At 43.0% G+C, this 18378-nt stretch overlaps 1 protein-coding gene across 2 annotated transcripts in view; it reads left to right on the forward strand.

Moving 5' to 3' along the window:
- HNRNPUL2 (heterogeneous nuclear ribonucleoprotein U like 2) overlaps window positions 1-7090 on the forward strand; it is a 20081-nt gene extending 12991 nt beyond the window's left edge. Inside the window, exons 9-14 of one of the 2 annotated variants that reach the window (XM_056527573.1) lie at window positions 1015-1143; window positions 2834-3002; window positions 3458-3643; window positions 4069-4199; window positions 5021-5113; window positions 6460-7090. In XM_056527573.1, coding sequence (XP_056383548.1) covers window positions 1015-1143; window positions 2834-3002; window positions 3458-3643; window positions 4069-4199; window positions 5021-5113; window positions 6460-6528 — 777 coding nt within the window. In that variant the 3' untranslated portion in view covers window positions 6529-7090. The remainder of the gene's footprint in view (window positions 1-1014; window positions 1144-2833; window positions 3003-3457; window positions 3644-4068; window positions 4200-5020; window positions 5114-6459) is intronic. The other variant, XM_056527574.1, reaches the window with a different exon arrangement.
- Window positions 7091-18378: the final 11288 nt, after the last annotated feature.

Genomic DNA, 18378 nt, shown 5'->3' on the forward strand with positions numbered 1-18378 from the left:
CCCAACCAGGGTGCCTCCAGCTTTTGCAAAACTACAACTACAAGCATGCCCGGACAGCCTTTGGCTGTCCGGGCATGCTGGGAGTTGTAGTTTTGCAACAGCTTGGGGGACCCTGATTGGGAAAACTTGTGTGTAGATCATTTCCTGTGCTTTGTGTCTTCTGATAGCTTAAAGAGTACCTATCACCATCTAAATGTTCCCTAATCCTCCCACCCTCCCCATCTGTCCCTGACTCTGGAAAAGTCTATCCCTGCATTTATTTTTCTTTAAAAACCCCTAAAAATAAATGTTTTCTATGCCCTTCAGTAGCTCCGTTGTAAGCACAGAGTAAGAGAAGGTGGTCATAGCAACAGACTTCTGTGGAGAGAGCAGAGATAAGCAGTGCATATATAATTAGCCATGTGGGAAGTGGACAGAGGGGAGAGGAATGGATAAAAAGAGAAAAGGGAATGTATCCTCTCTGTTCACTCCTTGCTTGTGTACAGCTCAGTACTCCCTCCCCCCTGTTTTTCTGTCTGACCGGTGGAGAGCTATTTCAGACTCACTCACTGAGTCCGAAATGCTTGCTGACAGGATTGCTAGGGAGACCCCTAGTGGAGAAGTTTTTAAAGTAAAAAAAAAAAATGAAAGGACATTTTTTTTTTTTTTTTTTTTTTTTAAAGCAATTAAAAAGTTCAGTAGAGCTTTATCTTCAATATATAAAAGTTTGGTTCATGAGAGGTACACTTTAAGAATAAGGCCTTTTTTACAGGTGGTTCTTGTAATATACATGTATATGCTCTTATACAGTATTGGATATATAGGGATAAATTCTTACACAATAGAATTTATAAAAATGGGCATCAAATGTAGTATTTACTATTTTTTTTCTCCCTCCTTAGCATTACTTGCATTTCTATTGCTAGTATTGCTGCTGGTATATTCACCACTAGCTACATCTTGATTAAAAGCAGCAGTTTTTCATTTGTAATATTGTAAAGTAATCCTCTACTCTGGCTTGTGTTATCCTTACAGACAGCTGGTCCGGATACCCCAGAGCAGGACGAAAAAGCGAAGGATCACCTCGTGCAGGTGGCAACACAATGTCTTATCAGGCTGATACCAGTGGCTGCACGCAAAAAAGGGAATTACATCATTGATCAGGTAAGAGGACAGGAACACATGGATTCAGAGATATAGCTGTGTGTGTGTATATGTATGTGTATATGTGTGTGTGTGTGTATATATGTATATAATTTAAAAAAAATTATATATTTTTAATAATAAATGTTTTGTTTTTTATAAACAATTATTTATTTATTAATTCTAAATATGTATATAAATGTTTTTTTATTTATTATTTTTTAAGTTTTTTATGAAACATTTTAATAAAATTATTTATTATCTATGTATATATATATATATATATATGTATGTGTGTATATATATGTATGTATATATAATTTATTTATTATATATCTATCGTATATACTAGAGTATAAGCCGAGTTTTTCAGCACGATTTTTCGTGATGAAAACACCCCCCTCGGCTTAGAACTCTCTGCCCTCAGTGGTCTTCAACCTGCGGACCTCCAGATGTTTCAAAACTACAACTCCCAGCAAGCCCGGGCAGCCATCTGCTGTCCGGGCTTGCTGGGAGTTGTAGTTTTGAAACATCTGGAGGTCCGAGGGTTGAAGACCACTGCGGCCTTCGACATCATCCAGACCCTCGCCCCCTCTAGTTCTGTACTCTCCTCCGCTCGGCAGGACGTTGGTGTGCGCTGGTCCGGGCCACCTGTGCTGCAGGGACCGTCCGGTGCGGAGCCATAGTCGTTCCGGGCTGTCCATCTTAACCGGGGGGCCTCTTCTCCGCGCTTCGGGCCCGGCCCTGGAATAGTCACGTTGCCTTGACGACGACGCACAGGGACGTTCATGAGTAACGTCCCTGTGCGTTGTCATCAAGGCAACGTTTCTATTCCGGGCCCGAAGCGCGTAGAAGAAGCCCCCCCCCCCCCCCCCCCGGTGAAGATGGACAGCCTGGAACGACTATCCCTCCCCAACGGACGGTCCGTGCAGCACGGATGGCCCGAACCAGCGCACCCTAACTTCCTGCCGAGCGGAGGGGAGTACAGAACTAAAGGGGGTGAGAGGGGGGGAGGGCTGGATGATGTCGAAGGCCGCAGTGGTCTTCAACCTGCAGACCTCCCAGATGTTTCAAAACTACAACTCCCAGCAAGCCGGGACAGCCGATGGCGGCCCGGGCTTGCTGAGAGTTGTAGTTTTGAAACATCTGGAGGTCCGCAGGTTGAAGACCACTGTATCAGACATTGACAAGCGGTGATAATGAAAGGGGGGGGGTGGGATGATGACGGGGGTCTGGATGATGACAGGTGATGATGATGAGGGTCTGGATGACGGGTCTGGATGATGACAGGGGGGGGATGATGTATTTCCCACCCTAGGTTTATAGTCGAGTCAATAACTTTTCCCTGGTTTTTGGGGTGAAATTAGGGGCCTCTGCTTATATTGGGGTCGGCTTATACTCGATTATATACGGTAATTATTATTATTTTTTTTTTTTTTTAAATAATGGTTTTTATTAATGTTTTATATACATAGTATATAAAATTAATTTAAAAAAAAATAATTATTAAAAAATATAGAATTTTTTAAATAATTAATAATAAATTTTATATATATATTATATATATATATATATATATATATATATATATATATATATATATATATATATATATATATATATATATATATATATATATAATATAATTTTTTTTATAGGGCTTTTTGTCTTGTGACTTCTGACCTGTTAATCTAAACTTTTTATCTTGCAGTGCACGGTCTACAGCTCGGCCCAGCGCAGGAAGATGCACTGTTTTAAGGGGTACCAGCGCAAAGCCGTTGTGCTGGTCCTCAAGGATGACGAGTGGAAGAAAAGGTTGGAATCCCGCAAGGAGACCGAGGGGGAGATTGTTCCTGACTATGTGCTCCTGGAAATGAAAGGTATCAGATGACTACAAATTTGACCTGTCCTAGAGACATGTTTGAAAGTTTTTTTGATCAGTCGGGGTCGGAGTGTTCAGACCCTGACAAATTTGACAGATTGTTAGTGTGAGCGGGGAGAGAGGTGCAGCTGACCGGGACAATCCCATAGATCAGTATTTTTCCAACCAGGGTGTCTCCAGCTGTTTCAAAACTACAACTCCCAGCATGCCCGGACAGCCGTAGGCTGTCCGGGCATGCTGGGAGTTGTAGTTTTGAATCAGCTGGAGGCACCCTGGTTGAGAAACACTGATATGGACTTATTTTTATTTATTTTTTTGTCTAGCTAGTTTTGTCAGACCCAGACCGATCAAAGCTTTTCTCTACAACATGTTAAAAGTTTATTTTTAGAGTGACAGTGCCCATCTAACACAGACCATGAATTCTAACCTTTTTTTAATATTTTGTTTTCCCAGCTAACTTTGTGATGCCCACGAAGAATGACTTTCTAGAAGAGGTCATCTACGCGGAGCTTGGCCAGGAAGAAGCTGACTCTTTGGTGGCTGAGGCTAAAAAGGAAGCGCGCCAGAAGCTACCAAACAATGACAAGAGGGGCAATCGTATGCAGAAGCGCGCCCGCACGGATAGAGGAAGAGGGGGTGGTAAGTTTTAGATGACTTAAAGAGCTATCGATGGCAAGTTATTAGTATGTAAAACGCCTGCATTACTTTTTTCTGTGTTGCTTTTTACCGTTTTCGTGCACCGGACCCATACCAGGAAGTGCTAGGATTTGTTTTTACTATTCTCTGAGCTTTCCCAGAGTTCCATGAGGCCAGAGACAATGGGTCAGAAGTCACATGGTCTTCTGGCTATCAATGCATGCATTGCACTGTTTGGAGACCGTGTGACCTCTGACGTCTTGTCAGTGTCGAAGCTGAGTGCTGTGGGTAAGTGGTGCTGACAAGGTCAGAGGTCACATGGTCTCCACCTATAATTTTGCATCATGGGATCAAAGTGATAGAGAAAATAAAGAATACCCCTTTAAACCATTACATTACTTGACGGATGACTTTTCTCTCCTCCTCAGGAAACTACCAGCAACAAAGGAACTTCAACAATCGTATGTTCATGCACCACTCCAGGCCGCAACCCTATCATCAGCAGCCACCACGACAATACTGGGGGGCGCCCCAAAGAGGAGGTGGAGGAGGAGGAGGGGTAAGTAGTTAGAGCATCATTTTAAGAATTGTCTTGTGGGGCTGTGCATTTGGTATAATTAAAGGGGTGCTCCACTGCCCCAGTGTCCAGAACATGGGTATGGGCTGTGGGGGTCGTGACGTCACACCATGCCCCTCAATGCTAGTCTATGGGAGGGGGCGTGACTAACGTCACGCCCACTCCCATAGACTTGCATTGAGGGGGCGTGGTGTGATGTCACGACCCCCGCACCCAGAGTTCTGAACTAAATGTTTTGGAGGCTGGGGCAGTGGAGTACCCCTTTAATGTGAACTGGTACCAAGCTAGCTGCACCATAGATTAAAGGGGATCTGCAGCCACCGACACTTATTCCCTATTGTCTGAATTGGGGGAGTGTCTTCTATCTCAGTGAGGTCAACGACAAGCGTATTAGCCGTGGTAATTCCAGGACACCACCCCCACCCCCCCACTGCCAGGATATCCTTTGGCTGTCTGGGCATGCTGGAAGTTGTAGTTTTGCAACATGGTTGAGAAACGCAGGTCTAGTGCATTAGACTGGGCTTTGCTTGTATTCAGAAAGTCACTATGGTGGGGGGGGGGGAGTTTACGGAGTGCGACATTTTATAAATCTATTTGAGAGGTGCAAAATTGTGACTTTTTGATAAATTTCACTGCTTGATAAATTCTTTCATGTATAAAATACATTTCGTAGGGAAAATGGTCTTATTAGTAGAGGTGGGTAGAAGGCTAGATATAAAAATCTTATATATATATATATATATATATATATATATATATATATATCATCTTATGTTCACTTTATTCTCTCAATGAATCTCCAGGGTGGCTACCAGAATTTCTACGATCGCTATTCTGACCAGCAAAATAGATACTACGGACAACAGCAGAACTACAGACCACAGAACCGGGGAGGGGTAAGTTTGTAGTTTACATTAGTTCAGAATGGGAATCTTTTTTTATTTTTTTCTTGTTTTGGTCACCTGACCCAGCTGTGTAGTAATGAAATGTACAGGTGAATCTGAGCTGGGATGAAACAGATGACACTGGAAGGAGGAGAATACAGGCAGATCAGTGTGCAGAATAATGTTGGCATTGAGTGCTTCTTTTAATTTACACCTTAAGGTGGTTTTGCCCAATAATCCCTAATCATTATACAGGATTTGTATACAGACTAAACCAATGTTTCTTTACCACTGTGTCTCCAGCTGTTGCAAAACTGCAAGCCCAAGCTAGAGTTTTGCAATAGAGATGAGCGAACTTACAGTAAATTTGATTCGTCACGAACTTCTCGGCTCGGCAGTTGATGACTTTTCCTGCGTAAATTGGTTCAGCCTTCAGGTGCTTCCCTGGGCTGAAAAAGGTGGATACAGTCCTAGGAGACTCTTTCCTAGGACTGTATCCACCTTTTCCAGCCCACCGGAGCACCTGAAGGCTGAAATAATTTACGCAGGAGAAGTCATCAACAGCCGAGAAGTTCGTGACAAATCGAATTTACTGTAAGTTCGCTCATCTCTATTTTGCAACAGTTGGCGGCAACCTGGTTGGGAAACACCGCACTAAAGTGGATGCTGCTTGGTTCTGTTGGACTTAGATTACTAGAGACCACTATACGTTTGGTTCAGCACATATGCATGTTGAATTGTCTATACAGTTGATGTGGTATACAGCAGCTTCCTCTGGGTTATATATATTTATAAAACAAAAAAATGTTTATATAAAAAGTCATTAGTTTTTTATAAATGTGTATGAAAATATATATTTTATTTACTTATTAAAAAAAAAAATATATATATATTAAAATATATATATATATATATATATATATATATATTATATATTAAATATATATATTATATATTAAATATATTAAAAAATAAATATATATATTATATATTAAATATATTAAAAAATAAATATATATTAAATATATTAAAAATAAATATATATTATATATTAAATAAATATATATATTAAATATATATATATATATATATATATATATATATATATATATATATATATATATATATATATATATATATATATATATATATATACATATATATATATATATACATATACACATATATATATATATATATATATACATATATACATATATACATATATACATATATACATATATACATATATACATATATACATATATACATATATACATACATACATATATACATACATACATACATACATACATACATGCCTCTGCTTTTCAATAACCTGTATTTTCCTCTTTCAGCAGTGGCAGAACTACAATGACAGACAACAATACTGGGATTATTATGGTGGCTACCGTGGATATCGGTGAAAGAAGTCATAACGCAGGGGAAGGCAGCACAGGGGGCTTGGATTGTATATTTCTTTTTATTTTGTTTCCTTTATATTTTTTTTCTACATTAAAACAAAAAAAGCAAAAAATCCTTTTGTGAAGAAAGTGCGGCGCATGTAAAGGGTCATGGACTTGATCTCCTTTCAACGTGTGTTTTTATTTTTTTGTCAAGCTTAGAAAATACAAAACCTTGTGAGGTGTATTGCAGAAATGTCCCCCCCGAAGGACACCTTGTGGCGGTCACCGGTGTGAATGTCCCAAATGGAGGGCTCCGTCCTGCCCTGCATCCTCCTGCTTAGCTGGGAGTAATATGCAGTAATTTTTACTTCCGTCTCATTATAACCCTGTAACCTTTTTAATTTTTATGCCAAGAAACATTTTTAAGAAATAAAAATTTGTGAGATGTCCTTTCTGCTCAGTTTTGTTGTGGGGGAGGGGGGCTGCCCGCACCTGTATGCTGTCCACCGCCTGCTTTTTCTCACTGCTCTGGCTTCAATGTTATTGTAGAATAAGTAGAAAATAAAACCCACCATCATTTGTTGATAAATTGTCTGTGTGCCCCCTGGAGTCAGATGTGCTTTTACGTATTTATATTCGGGGTTCCTCCCCTCGCTCTGTGATACTACAGCTCTTCACTGCTCCTGGCAATGACTTGGTACTAGAGATGAGCGAAGTATGGCTGCTAGAGATGAGCGAACTTACAGTAAATTCGATTCGTCACAAACTTCTCGGCTCGGCAGTTGATGACTTTTCCTGCATAAATTAGTTCAGCTTTCCGGTGCTCCGGTGGGCTGGAAAAGGTGGATACAGTCCTAGGAAAGAGTCTCCTAGGACTGTATCCACCTTTTCCAGCCCACCGGAGCACCTGAAAGCTGAACTAATTTATGCAGGATAAGTCATCAACTGCAGAGCCGAGAAGTTCGTGACGAATCGAATTTACTGTAAGTCCTCATCTCTAGTTACGAACCTCGCGGCTCAGCATTTGCTGACTTTAGCCTGCATAAATTTGTTCAGCTTGCAGGTGCTCCGGTGGGCTGGAAAAGGTGGGTACAGTCTAAGGCTGCATTCACACCACGTTTTGGCAATACAGTTCCCATATCAGGTTTTTGATGGAAAACGGATTCCTCAAAACCTGACTAAACTGTATCAAAATGTGTACAAATTTTAAACCATATACAGTTAAAAACCGTATACGGTTTGAAAAATGATGTCCGGTTGCATCAGTTTTGTAAGAAAAAAAAGTGTACATTTTTTACTTTTCACTCCGTTATGAATAAAGTTTTCTTGGAATTTCAATCAAACAAGAAAAACTTTAAAGTCAAAAACCATATGGTGCAAACTGGATGGAACCGTACGCAAATACAGTTCTGTACGGTTCCCATTGACTCCCATGTTAAAAAAATAAATAAATAAAAAACTTATACGGTTTAATAATTTGTTTCACCCAGACCAAAAACCGTGGTAGACTACGATTTTGGGTACGGGAAAAATAACGGACAAAACCGTACAGGATGCATCGTTTTGGCATAAGGTTTTCAATGGAGAGTCAATGCATACGGTTTTCAATACAGTTCCGTATATGGTTTTCACATTGAAAACACATGCGGGAACTGTATTGCAAAAACAAGGTGTGAATGCAGCCTTAGGAGAGAGTCTCCTAGGACTGTACCCACCTTTTCCAGCCCACCGGAGCACCTGAAAGCTGAACTAATTGATGTAGGCTAAAGTCATCAACTGCTGAGCCGCGAGGTTCGTGACGTATCGAATTACTGTAACTTCGCTTATCTCTACTTGATACTAACTGATCTACCACTACTTCGACGCTGTGTATAGCAAGTCCCCATGCACAGTATATAGGAGTTGTACCGGAGTTATTCCAGTACAGCAGCCTCCTATTGACACTTGTCCAGCTCACCAAAACCCCTCCAATGTGCACCAATCAGTGTCCAGCCAACACCCAATAGTAAAACAAAGAGCAGTAGGTCCAGCACTCTTCTTAGCAGCTTTATTGTAACACAGCACTCGGATAAAATCAGCCAATACATCAAACGCGTTTCGAGCGCATGCGCTCTTTTTCGGTGATGTCACAGGTAAGTCCAGGTGAGGTTAAATACCTTTCCATCTTAGGGAGGGGGAAAGAACTTGCTCCTAGCCCCACCTCTCACTGGAAACCTGTGACACAGTTCACATTAGTAAAAACAAACATTGATTTAGGGTACGTTCCCACACGGCGTATTTTGCTGCGTATTTGTTGCTGCGTATTTTCCTACCCATTGACTTCAACAGAGAAAATAAAATACGCAGCAGCAAATACGCAGCAAATACGCCGTGTGGGAATGTACCCTTAAGATATATAAAATCTATAAAGAACATGCATGCAATAAATATTGCCATATTGTTCATACAATTGTGGGATCAAAGAAATGGGAACAAGAGGTTTACAAGAATACTATGATTATAATTGGTAATGTTTTACCTAACAATTTATGCTATATATAATGTTAGATATTAAATATTAATAGTGGAACAACAGTTCATGACTGACATTTAAGTCCCATCGGGGAACGAGTCCCCAATGTGAACTGCCAATAAGCCTCACGATCTGCAAGTTTTTTTTTTTCTTATACAACCACCTCTTGTTCCCATTTTCACATGCTCAATGGCAAAGATTTTGAAGGAATTTAATTTACCAGCGTGTACAGAACGAAAATGCACAGATGCCGCAGATCGTTGTCTCACCGCAGTGAGTGTACTATCATTTAGATGTTCGAGTGCTCTGGTTTTCAGATTTATTTATTGCATGCATGTTCTTTATAGATTTTATATATCTTAAATCAATGTTTGTTTTTACTAATGTGAACTGTGTCACAGGTTTCCAGTGAGAGGTGGGGCTAGGAGCAAGTTCTTTCCCCCTCCCTAAGGCTGGGTCCACACTACGTTTTGTCCCATACGGGAGCGCATATGGCAGGGGGGAGCTAAAACCTCGCGCTCCCGTATGTGACCGTATGCGCTCCCGTATGTCATTCATTTCAATGAGCCGACCGGAGTGAAACGTTCGGTCGGCTCATTTTTGCGCCGTATGCGCTTTTACAACCGGACCTAAAACTGTGGTCAACCACGGTTTTAGGTCCGGTTGTAAAAGCGCATACGGCGCAAAAATGAGCCGACCGAACGTTTCACTCCGGTCGGCTCATTGAAATGAATGACATACGGGAGCGCGAGATTTTAGCTCCCCCCTGCCGTATGCGCTCCCGTATGGGACAAAACGTAGTGTGGACACAGCCTTAGATGGAAAGGTATTTAACCTCACCTGGACTTACCTGTGACATCACCGAAAAAGAGCGCATGCGCTCGAAACGCGTTTGATGTATTGGCTGATTTTATCCGAGTGCTGTTACAATAAAGCTGCTAAGAAGAGTGCTGGACCTACTGCTTCTTTGTTTTAGAAGCCTCCTATTGTCTTTAGAGATGAGCGAATTTACAGTAAATTCGATTAGTCACGAACTTCTCGGCTCGGCAGTTGATGTCTTATCCTGCATAAATTAGTTCAGCTTTCCGGTGCTCCGGTGGGCTGGAAAAGGTGGATACCATCCTAGGAAAGAGTTTCTTAGGACTGTATCCACCTTTTCCAGCCCACGGGAGCACCTGAAAGCTGAACTAATTTATGCAGGATAAGTCATCAACTGCCGAGCCGAGAAGTTAATGACGAATCAAATTTACTGTAAATTCGCTCATCTCTAATTGTCTTCAATGGGATACACTGCGGAAACTCCATAACCGCAATGAACATTCTCTGATAATTTATAGATGGCGGGGGCTCTGACCGCTGGGACTCCCCATGATATCCTGCAGGCAGTCCGCAGGAAGGGGGCATGCTGACCCCGCCCCCTCCATGTATCCTATATAGACACATGGAGGAGACCTGTCGGCTGCTGCTTCCTGCAGGGGTCGGCATGCCCGCTTCTTGTGGACTGCCGGGGCAACGTGCAGGAGATTGTCAGGGTATCAGTGGTCTGACCCCTCCCCTCCTCTGTGTTTCCCAACCTGGGTGCCTCCAGCTATTGCAGAACTACAACTGCCAACATGCCCGGACAGCCAACAGCTTGAGGCACCCTGGTTGGGAAACACTGGGATAGGGGATAAGTTATATTTCTCTACAGTACACCACTAACTAGATCTTTGCACAGTATCACGGTACGTTCACACGAGCGGATTTACGTGTTTTACGCTGCTGATCCACCGCTGAAGGACCCCTCTGTTCTGCCTTTTTACATGTACCTGCTTGGAGCGGCAATACGCAGCCACGTGCAGACACACTGAAGCAATGTGCGAGTCGCTGCGCATGCGCGGTATACTTGCACACATCGCGGCCGCTCCCCCTGCTCTGAGCTAGGCTGAGAGCTGCGGCGACTTGCACATAGCAGTGTGTCTGCTCATAGCAACGTGTTGCCATTCCGAGCAGGCACATGTAAAGACAGCATACAGAGGTCCTTCAGCGGTGGATCCGCAGCGAAATACGCGTGGAAAATCCACTCGTCTGAATGTACCCTTAGTCAGGGCTTAAGTCCTGCAGGAACGCAGAGGAATGGAGTTCCTGCACTTTTTCCATCGCAGGAATACAGTTCCCATTATTAGGAGTCCTGCTGGAAATCTTTGAGTTCCCACGCATTTTTATTTTTTCTTCCCGGGACATGACCCCTGTTATTCGTATATATACAGTCCTTGTGCTGCTATAAATACCCCTTTTTGTCTAAGCATCATTTATATGCAGGTTTGTATGGCTCTTCGAGAAACTTTTTGGGAGTTCCTTCCAAATACAAAACTGAATACATTGGAAAACCAGCCTGTAGGGTTACCTTAAAGGAGTAGTCCAGTGGTGACTCAGTGGTGAGCAACTTATCCCCTATCCTAAGGATAGGGGATAAGTTGCAGATCACGGGGGGGTCCGACAGCTGGGGCCCCCTGCGATCTCCTGTACGGAGCCCCAACAGCCCGCGGGAAGGCGGCGTGTCGACCTCCGCACGAGGCGGCGGCCGACACGCCCCCTCAATACAACTCTATGGCAGAGCCCAAGCGCTGCCTTCGGCAATCTCCGGCTCTGCCATAGAGATGTATTGAGGGGGCGTGTTGGCCGCCGCTATCTGGGCCGAGAGCCGGGGCCCCGTACAGCGAGATCGCGGGGGGCCCCAGCGGTCGGACCCCCCGCAATCTCAAACTTATCCTCTATCCTTAGGATAGGGGATAAGTTTTTCACCACTGGACTACCCCTTTAAAGGGGTACTCTGGTGGAAAACTTTTTTTTTTTTTAAATCAACTGGTGCCAAAAAGTTAAACAGATTTGTAAATTACTTCTATTTAATAAAAAAATCTTAATCCTTTCAGTACTTATTAGCGGCTGAATTCTACAGAAGAAATTATTCTTTTTGGAACAGAGCTCTCTGCTGACATCACGACCACAGTGCTCTCTGCTGACACCTCTGTCCATTTTAAGAACTGTCCAGAGTAGGAGAAAATCCCCATAGCAAACATATGCTGCTCTAGACAGTTCCTAAAATGAACAGAGATGTCAGCAGAGAGCACGGTGTTCCAAAAAGAAAAGAATTTCCTCTAGTATTCAGCAGCTGATAAGTACTGGAAGGATTAAGATTTTTTTTTTAATAGAAGTAATTAACTTCTGGCACCAGTTGATAAAAAAAATACATAATAACGCAAAAGAGCGATTACGTGCACTCACCGCATGATAAGCGTCTTTAATCCAAGAGGCTCAAAGTGCGGGCTATGTCCGTGGGCGACACACTGAAGCGCTAGGAGGCAACGTCAGCCATTTCGCACGGTACTCCGTGCTTCTTCCGGCCTCCAAGGAGGCCGGAATAAGCACGGAGCACCGTGCGAAACGGCCGGTGTTGCCTCCGAGCGCTTCGGTGTCACCCTGACCTTGAGCCTCTTGAAGACGCTTATCATGTGGTGAGTGCACATAATCGCTCTTTTGCTTCATCATATAGGAATAGTCCTCATGCAGGTCACCATATCAGGGCTATGCTTCAGGGAAAAACACTGCTGCTTGGATGTTCCATTGCGTGGATGCCTATAGGTCTGATACCCAAGCCTGCTTTAGAGAGAAATAGGCCATGTTCACACAGTGGACTTTCCTAGCAGAATTCCTCTGCAGCAGAGATCCATTGATTTCAGTGGAATTCTGCTGTATAGTGTACACAGTGGCATTTCGGCTGCAGAATTTCTGTTCATGGCCTCTGGAGAATAAATTTACATAGCAATGCATTTGTAAGCGGATTCTCCAGAAAGGATTAATGTCTATAAAGAGGGCGCATATCAGATTAGTCCTCAGGCCGACGTGTTTTAGGGAGACGTTTTAGTAGAGCGGGAAGTGCTCATGAGTGTATACGGAGAGGGAAGTGCTCATGGGTGTATAGGGAGAGGTATTGGCAGAAGAGAGGGAAGTGCTCATGGGTGTATAGGGAGAGGTATTGGCAGAAGAGAGGGAAGTGCTCATGGGTGTATATGGAGAGGTATTGGCAGTAGAGAGGGAAGTGCTCATGGGTGTATAGGGAGAGGTATTGGCAGTAGAGAGGGAAGTGCTCATGGGTGTATAGGGAGAGGTATTGGCAGTAGAGAGGGAAGTGCTCATGGGTGTATAGGGAGAGGTATTGGCAGTAGAGAGGGAAGGGCTTATGGGTGTATAGGGAGAGGGAAGAGCTTATGGGTGTATAGGGAGAGGTATTAGCAGTAGAGAGGGAAGTGTCATGGGTGTATAGGGAGAGGTATTGGTAGTAGAGAGGGAAGTGCTCATGGGTGTATAGGGAGAGGTATTGGTAGTAGAGAGGGAAGTGCTCATGGGTGTATAGGGAGAGGAGTTGGCAGTAGAGAGGGAACTGCTTATGGGTGTATAGGGGGAGAGTACAGGAGGCCGTATCTCCAGATGGATATAGATACACTGGATAGAGTTCAGGGAAGATACTAAACTAGTACATGGATTGCAGGATAAAACTTACCAGGAAAGGTTAAAGGACCTTATGGAAGAAAGACGAGACAGAGGGGATGATAGAATCCGTTTCTATACGTAAAGGGAAACAAGACAGTAAAGGGGGAGAGGAGAGGAGGGGAGATTTAAAAAGAAAAACAACCACAAGATGACATTGCTTTATATTAGAGGGGAAAGGTTTATGCAGTAATATCAGGAAGTATTACTTTACTGAGAGAGTAGTGGATGCATGGAATAGCCTTCCTGCAGAAGTGGTCGCTGCAAATACAGTGAAGGAGTTTAAACATGTATGGGATAAGCATAAGGCTATAGTTCATATAAGATAGAGATAGGTATAAGGCTATCCTTCATATAAGATAGAGATAGGTATAAGGCTATCCTTCATATAAGATAGGGATAGGCATAAGGCTATCCTTCATATAAGATAGGGATAGGCATAAGGCTATCCTTCATATAATATAGAGATAGGCATAAGGCTATCCTTCATGATAGGGATAGGCATAAAGCTATCCTTCATATAAGATAGGGATAGACATAAGGCTAGCCTTCATATAAGATAGGGATGGGCATAAGGCTATCCTTCATATAAGATATGTATAAGGCTATCCTTGATATAAGATAGGCATAAGGCTATAGTTCATATAAGATAGAGATAGGCATAAGGCTATCCTTCATATAAGATAGGGATAGACATAAGGCTATAGTTTATATAAGATAGAGATAGGCATAAGGCTATCCTTCATATAAGATAGGGATAGGCATAAGGCTATCCTTCATATAAGATAGGGATAGGCATAAGGCTATCCTTCATATAAGATAGAGATAGGCATAAGGCTATCCTTCATGATAGGGATAGGCATAAGGCTATCCTTCATATAAGATAGGGATAGGCATAAGGCTAGCCTTCATATAAGATAGGGATAGACATAAGGCTAGCCTTCATATAAGATAGGGATGGGCATAAGGCTATCCTTCATATAAGATAGGTATAAGGCTATCCTTCATATAAGATAGGGATAGGTATAAGACTATCCTTCATATAAGATAGAGATAGGCATAAGGCTATCCTTCATATAAGATAGAGATAGGCATAAGGCTATCCTTAATATAAGATAGGGATAGGTATAAGACTATACTTCATATAAGATAGAGATAGGCATAAGGCTATCCTTCATATAAGATAGGGATGGGCATAAGGCTATCCTTCATATAAGATAGGGATAGGTATAAGGCTATCCTTCATATAAGATAGGGATAGGCATAAGGCTATCCTTCATATAGGATAGAGATAGGCATAAGGCTATCCTTCATATAAGATAGAGATAGGCATAAGGCTATCCTTCATATAAGATAGAGATAGGCATAAGGCTATCCTTAATATAAGATAGGGATAGGTATAAGACTATACTTCATATAAGATAGAGATAGGCATAAGGCTATCCTTCATATAAGATAGGGATGGGCATAAGGCTATCCTTCATATAAGATAGGGATAGGTATAAGGCTATCCTTCATATAAGATAGGGATAGGGACTATTGATAGGATTCAGTACCACTACCACTCTGCAACACCCCATTGCATCCTTCCACCCCGGCACAACAATTGTATTAGCCCTAATAAAAAAATGGGCTGTTGTGGACCGCACTGGGTGACACCGCTAGGGGTGAGATCACCTGGATCCCTGCCCGGCCACGCCACTGGCCCTGTGTGACAGCCATGTTCTTATCTACAAGCTGCTGTCATGATGTGGCAGGGCTGCAGTACAAGGCCGGGTGATGTGGGCAGCACAGAGGAGAGACTGAAGGCACGGGGCATGGCCTACAGAGAGCCCTCTGATGGGTGGTGGGGTCTGTAAGAGGGGGACAGAGGGGTCTGTAAAGGGGAGAATAAGTGATGTGGGAGGAGAATAAGGGGTGTGGATTAGACAGAGGGGTCTGTAAGAGAGAGAATAAGGGGTGTGGGGTAGACAGAGGGGTCTGTAAGGGGGAGAATAAAGGGTGTGGGGGTAGACAGAGGGGTCTGCAAAGGGGGTGGGGCAGAGGAGTCTGTAAGAGGGAGAGTGAGGGGTCTGTAAGGGGGAGAATAATGAGTGTAGGGGTAGAAAGAGGGGTCTGCAAAGGGGGTGGGGCAGAGGAGTCTGTAAGAGGGATAGTGAGGGGTCTGTAAGAGGGAGAATGAGGGGTGTGGGTGGGGAAAGACAGAGAGGCGTGGGGTGTCAGAAGGGGGTAGGGTGGGAGACAGAGTGGTCCATTATTAAAGGATACCCTATTAAGCAGTAATACCCAACCTCCGGCTTTCCAGCTGTTGCATAACTACAACTCCCAATGTGCCCTGGCAACCTTGGTTGTGTATGTGTCACCATAAGCCCCATTTACATTAGGGGTAGGGTCACCCACAGTGCATGCCCTGCCGGTAGTCACAGTCACAGCGACTGCAGAGCAAGCTCCGTGCTGTGGCTGCGGAGCTGGGTGTGTGTGACTGCCTATGGGAAATCCGCTTCTACGAGTGGACACACAGAGCTACAGGGAGATGGGAGCTCGCTCTGCCCTCACTCTATGACTGCCAGCAGCGCATCCACAGCATCAAATACACTGCAGATGCACTGTGTGTGTGTGTGACCCTACCCTTACTAATAATTTTTATGGTAACATAATCATTTAAGATCAGTTATAAATGATTATTTCATTATTTATTGCTAATCTGTAAAGGGGTCTCCCCAAAGTGAGTCTGGTGTAATTTATTATATTAATGACCTGCAAGGGTGCAATTTTTCATTTTTGTGTTTTCACTTAATCCTTTTTGCATTTTTAAATCCATAGTTCTTTTCATTTCCCACGTACAGACCGATATTTGTTTTTTTATAGGACCAATTGTACTTTGTAATGATATCACAAATTTTACTACAAAATCTACAAAGCAAAACCACCCAAAAATGTACTTATTTGAGAGAAAATTTTAAATACAAAAAAAAAAAAAACTGCCGTTTTGCAACTTTTAGGGGTTTTGCTTCTACGCAGTGTACTTTATTGTTAACGTGACATCTTATCTTTTTTCTGCAGGTTCATACAATTACAATGAAATCATCGGGGGTTGAGGGGTCTTATTGGACCACCTGTGGCGGAATCACGGGGGTCCGATGGGTCAAGATGGCGGTCCCCTTACCTGCCTCCCAGTGGCTCCAGCAATCTTCTCCTCTGGTCTGCCTTCTAGTAGATCGCTGATATCACTGATCAATGCTATGCCTATGCATAGCACTGAACAGTAATAGCTATCTAGTGATTCCTATAGATAGTGCCCTGTGGGGACATGAAAAAAAATTAAAGTTAGTAAAAAAAAAAAAAAGTTATTTTAAAATGTGAATAAGCCCCACCCCCAATAAAAATGTAAATCCCCGTTTTACCAAATTACAAAAAAAGGGCAAAAAATTATAATTTGGTATCCTGCATGCGTAAATGTCCTACCTATTAAAATATAACGTAATGATCTGGTGCAAAGTCCGAAATTGCTGCTTTATAGTGACATCACATCCCAGAAATATTAAATAAAAAGTGACCAAATAGTCACATATACTCAAAAGTGGAATGAATAAAAACTACAGATCACGGCGGAAAAAATGAGCCCTCATATACGAAAAAATTAGAAATTCGAGTAATACTAAAGCATGCAAACATGGGTATCATTTTAAATGTACTGACTCACAGAATAAAGAAAACATGTCAGTTTTACCGTAAAGTGGACTGCGTAAAAATCTAAAATGCTAAAATGAAATGGGCTGTGTCCTTAAAGGGGTACTCCACCCCTAGACATGTTATCCTTTATCCAAAGGCAATCCCTGGGTGGCGCTGTGTCGTTCCGAACATGGAAGCCTGGGGATTCCGTGTTCGTGATGCACGCCATGCCTCCTCCATTCATGTCTATGGGAAGGGGGCCTGACAGTGGAGGGGTCCAAGCGGCGGAACCCCGGGATCGGACATGTTATCCCCTATTCTTTGGATAAAGGGATGACATGTCTAGGGGCGGAGAACCTGTTTAAGGGGTTAAATGAATAAAGTGACATTATATTGTAAACACAGTGTGGGAGATTTATCAAAACCTGTTCAGAGGAAAAGTTGCTGAGTTGCCCATAGCAACCAATCAGATCACTTCTTAGGAAGGACTGAGGGATAAGTAAGAGATTGTCCTCAATGATGGGAGTAGTTGTCCCTGACTAATAGACAAGAATGGAGGGGGCATGGCATGACGTCACGAACAGGAAAGCGTTCATGAACGCCGCAGTGTCGGCCTGGAGATCGCAGGGGGTCTCAGCAGCAGAACCCCAGGATCAGACATGTTATCCCCTATCCTTTGGATAGGGGATAACATGTCTATGGGTGGAGTAACCCTTTAAGGGGTTAAATGGATAAAGTGACAATATATTGTAAACACATTGGGGGAGATTTATCAAAACCTGTCCAGATGAAAAGTTGCTGAGTTGCCCATAACAACCAATCAGATCGCTTCTTTCATTTTTCAGAGCCCTTTTCAGAAGTGATCTGATTGGTTGCTATGGGCAACTCGGCAACTTTAACTCTGGACAGGTTTTTAACTTCCCCCATTAAGAGCAGGTGACATAAGCTGAGGACACACCCAGTGTGACCCTCCCAGACGGATCCGAAGCATATTTTACGTTGCGGAGCTTTGCCTGCTCGTAGCAGCAATCCCCGCTACGAGCAGACACACTGTGATGTTTGAGTCGTCACGCGCATACGCAGTGTACTCGCACACATGGCGGCCGCTCCCCCTGCTCCCTGAGCTAGGCTGATGTGTGCGAGTATATTGCACATGCGTG

Source organism: Hyla sarda, chromosome 6 (assembly GCF_029499605.1).
Source record: "Hyla sarda isolate aHylSar1 chromosome 6, aHylSar1.hap1, whole genome shotgun sequence".
Lineage (NCBI taxonomy): Eukaryota > Metazoa > Chordata > Amphibia > Anura > Hylidae > Hyla > Hyla sarda.